This window comes from Calidris pugnax, unplaced genomic scaffold (assembly GCF_001431845.1).
Source record: "Calidris pugnax isolate Ruff unplaced genomic scaffold, ASM143184v1 scaffold273, whole genome shotgun sequence".
In the NCBI taxonomy this organism is placed as follows: Eukaryota; Metazoa; Chordata; class Aves; order Charadriiformes; family Scolopacidae; genus Calidris; species Calidris pugnax.
Genome location: NW_015094508.1, coordinates 15,203,346 through 15,207,815, shown reverse-complemented (window position 1 = coordinate 15,207,815; position 4,470 = coordinate 15,203,346). Strand labels below are relative to the sequence as shown.

Below are 4,470 nucleotides of genomic sequence, written 5' to 3'. Positions count from 1 at the left end.
TGCTCCACGACAATAAGCAGAATTCCTGCTTACAAGTTTGAGAGTGAAAAAAAAAGCTCTGACCCTCAAGTCCATCTGACAAGGATCCTTTCCTGTTTGTACTCTGGCACGCCGTTACAGTTTCGGAGCTAGACATGCCACTGCAGTCACCAGAACACCTCTCTGCCTTTGACAAGCCTTCCCCTGATGCACTTTCGTACAAGAAGTGGAGACTTGCTACACTGAATAGTACGAAATGGAACAGTTCCTGATGTAATTTAGGCCATACCATCTACCTGTGCCCTATATATCAGTCTGAAGGATGCAAAATTCAAACCTTACAGACCGAGTACTGCAGCAGTTCTACAGAGGGGCTGATCTAAACTGCCAGCAAACACTGCAGAGGTTCAATTCCAACTGGTAACTCTCAAGTTAAGATGCTTGTAACAAGATCTCAAGGTAAGATTATTTATATACTGAAAAGCAGTGAGGCAGTACAGCTTTCAACGTTTAAGAAAACACTAGAAGAGCTGCACTGCTTCAGGATCTATATCCAGTAAAGCTTTTAGTCCAACTATGACTACTATGACTGACACATGAGCTACCCAAGTTGGTTTTTTTAATAGGTCTAACATAAACCCAAATTAACTGATTTCCTGTTGCTTACTAAGAACATTAAAACAGTTGAAAACACAGTGGCTGTCAGATTTCTCATCCATAAAATTCATTCTTGCTGTAGGTAAAATTCCCCCTGAAATGAAGATACTGAAAGCCACTGCAAGTTTTCATCAGCTACCTTGGTATGTTGTATTATACAAGTGCTCATTTTTCAGGCACATAATTCATGCTGAGGAGCCAACAGGTAGCATCAGCTTCCTACACCAACTTCCCCACACCATTTGCACAACTTCTGTCCCACCTACAGCAGACCTTCAAACGCTCTGTATCTGGCAGTATGCGTGCTCCAGACTTGGGAGTCTCTTCTTGCCCCAGAAGCAATGACCCACTGAATAAGCAATACTTTGCAGGCCTTTCAGAGCTGTAAAGCAGTGAAAAATGGCTGTGACTGGAAACCCCTCTCTACCTACTGCCTCCCAGAGCAGCACACAGAGCCATTATTACTTAATTGAGATAAATTCCCACTCTCCATGCTAGGGCACAACAGAGCTCGGAGGCAAGCAGGGCAAGCGCCCAGCACCAACATTCCCCTGCTCTTCCAGCCCAGTTCTTTCGAACAACACTTACAAGCCTCTCTTTTAAGTTCAGCACAGAAATTAACAGTCCTTTTCAAGGCAGAGCTGCTATAAAACAAAAAGCCAAATAAAGGACTGTTTTTCATGAATTGCTTCAATGCATACCATCAAGAAACTGTGTGTGGAAATATATGTATTTTCAGGAATGCTGGATCTCACTGAATTAAAACATATGAAAGCTGACAGATTTCTGTATAAGACCATTTATTTTAACAAACAGATGAGTCTTTACGATGAACTGGAGGCTGCAACAGCTGCTCTCTTGGGCTTCGGTGTAGTTCCCTCACGGAATCCATTCCTACAAGCAGAAATATGGTTACCACTTTCCCGAAAGTACGATTCCTGCTACAGTTTATTTTTCTGACAGGTAATGTTTTAGATCAAACTCACCATCTTTTTTCAGCTTATCTCAGCATTGCACTGAAATCACCATAGAGTTCATATGTTCAGACATTTTTGTAAGAAATATCTTACTAACAAGTGTTTGGAATAAGCAGTATGGTTTTTGCTCTCCTCTGCAGAAGTAAATTTATCTTTTTCAAACAGAAGATCTCAGTAACTGAGTGAACACTGCATCAAATACAGCACACCTGCTGAAGGCACACCATACTTTTTATGCTCCTACTCAGCAACTCAGCATTCATTTTGGAAGTGCAAGTCAATTTCTAACCTAAACCCTCTATGCCTCCAACCAGATGCTACGACAGGTATGACACAAGAAGAGTCACCCCAAACTCCAAACAGATATGACATTTCTCCTTCAGCAACGCCCAGCGGAAAGCAGGCTACAGCTGCAGACTGCAAGGTATTTTCTGGATGCTGCTGGGAAAGACTGTGCTCGCCAGAACGGATGAATGGATCCCTCAACTACACCCAGGTCTGGGACCTAAGAGACTCCTACTTTTCACTAAATCCAAACTACATTTTCACAAGACTCTTGAATTACTTATTTTGCATCCACCCATCTTGCTCATTAGGCCAGAAGCTATAAAGCTCAGTTTTGGAACATGGAGGTCATACAAAAGAAAATCTTATCAAGTTTAGCAGTACAATATCCCCATCATTACCTCATAAGTACAACTCAAAGCTCTGTAACAAGTTTCAGAAACCTGTCACTCAGAACCTGATATTATACCTACCTACTGTTGGCTAACTCCCAAGAAAGTGACTACTGAAGTTATTCCACTCCTAAACTTTTTTTTCTTTGTAGGAAAAATGGGAATTGGAATGTATTTCAAGACTTGTCACTTGCAAAATCCTACACTTCAGTGCCACCAGCAATTTAACTGACTGACAAATAGAGGCAATACTATACAAAGCATATCTTTTAAAGTGTGGGCTTTTTATTACAATAACCTCTGTAGTTTGTACTATCTACACTTAATAGAAATGTCAGAGCTTGTTATACACCCCATGTTTTAACAGTGAATGAGTTTTTTATCCTCAAAGAAATATGCAACCAATTGTGTAAGGCACAATCTATTTTGTTACGTATTTAAGAAAAGCCATACTACTTAGGTGTACTAAGTGTACTGGGCTGCACAAAAAGAAGCATGGCCAGCAGGTTGAGAGGTGATTCTACCCCACTCTGGTGGGACTCCACCTGGAGTACTGCACCCAGCTCTGGAGCCCCCAACATAAGAATATGGACCTGTTGGAACAGGACCAGCTGAGGACCACAAAGAGGATCAGACAGCCAGAGCACCTCCCTATGAGGACAGGCTCAGAGACTTGGGGTTGTTCCACCCGGAGAAGGCTCCAGGGAGACCTTGTAGCCGCTTTCCAGTATCTAAACCAGGCCTAGAGGAGAGATGGTTAGGGACTCTTTATCTGGGGAGTGTAGTGCTGGGATGATGGGTAATGCTTTGAAATTGAAATTCTTAAACTGAGCTTTCTATTAGATATGAGGAAGAAATTCTTTACTGTGAGCATGGTGAGATGCTGGAACAGGTTGCCCAGGGAAGCTGCGGAAGCACCATCCCTGGAAGTGTTCAAGGCCAGGCTGGATGGGGCTTGGAGCAACCTGGTCTGGTGGGAGGTGTCCCTGCCCACGGCAGTGGGGTTGGAACTTCATGATCTTTAAAGTCTCTTTCCAACCTAAACCATTCTATGATATAAATAAAAATAATAGCTTTTAACGATGAGTTTTATAATTAAGTGATATGTATGCAGGATTCCACACCACACAAGCTTGTAATAAGATGTCATACCTGAAACGGCGGTAGACCTTCTTCAGGTGCCTCATGCGACCAGTACCAGTGGTGTTGCGTCTTTTAGCCTTTGCACTCCAGTTATCTAAAACATATAGGGCAAAATTATTCAATCTGATAGCAGCAAAAAACCAAAATAATTATAAATTAAATCAATTGCTATGTAGTAACAGTGCATATTAGCTAAAATACAGTCAAAACAGCATCAATTTGGAAAAAACTCCACAAACACTGCAAGGCAACACAATATTCTTCCTTGGCTAGAAAAAAAAAAGTCATACTACTGAAGATAAAGAACCACGTTTTTTTTTAAACTCAAGTCAGTTGCAAGTGTGTTACTTACACTTTCTCTTACGCTTGGCAGGGTAACCACATTTCCCACAGGTTGACTTCTGCAGGTGGTAGGCCTTGGACCCGCACCGACGGCACAAGGTGTGCGTCTTATTCCTCCGCTTACCGAACGACGATGTTCCCTTCGTCTGAAAAGCATTTCAAGACACGGCGTGTTGGAAACACCGGCAGCGCTTGCAAATCACGCAACTAAAGAGAACAAGCTCCTCTAAAATAACGCAAGTCCTTTAAGTCGAACAAACACACGTCGGAAGCAGGCAGAAACACCGCGTTTCGCCTGCGGGGAGCCTCCATTTCCAGAGACCGTTTCCTTACGGAAGGCCCTCGCGGCACACTCACAGGGCGCGCTTTATCTGCAGGTCCCTGCTCCTCTCCCCCGCACGCACGGCCGGGAACAGCGAGCCGCTCTCCCCTGAAGGCTACTTTCCTCACGCAGGCCAGCCCCGCACTCACCACAGGAAACCCCGGCCGCCGAAACCCCTCTCGCTACGCCACCCGCACGGCTGCCTCGGCCGCGGGAGGAGCCCCGGCCCAAGCACGAACGGAGGAGCCCCCGGAGAAGCTCGGGCGGCAGCACGGCCCTGCGCCTCAGCGCGGCCTCCCCGCGCGGGCCGAGAAACCCCGCTTCCCCCGCCCGCGCCTGCAGCGACTCCCGCCGCCGCCAGGCCCTCAAGGCC

General features: G+C 45.1%; 1 protein-coding gene across 1 annotated transcript in view; it reads right to left on the bottom strand.

Moving 5' to 3' along the window:
• Positions 1–1,419: 1,419 nt before the first annotated feature.
• Positions 1,420–4,470, bottom strand: part of RPL37 (ribosomal protein L37) — a 3,210-nt gene continuing 159 nt past the window's right edge. Inside the window, exons 2-4 of the mRNA XM_014965136.1 lie at positions 3,786–3,921; positions 3,443–3,527; positions 1,420–1,530 (exon numbers count right to left, since the gene is read on the bottom strand). Coding sequence (XP_014820622.1) covers positions 1,461–1,530; positions 3,443–3,527; positions 3,786–3,921 — 291 coding nt within the window. The 3' untranslated portion in view covers positions 1,420–1,460. The remainder of the gene's footprint in view (positions 1,531–3,442; positions 3,528–3,785; positions 3,922–4,470) is intronic.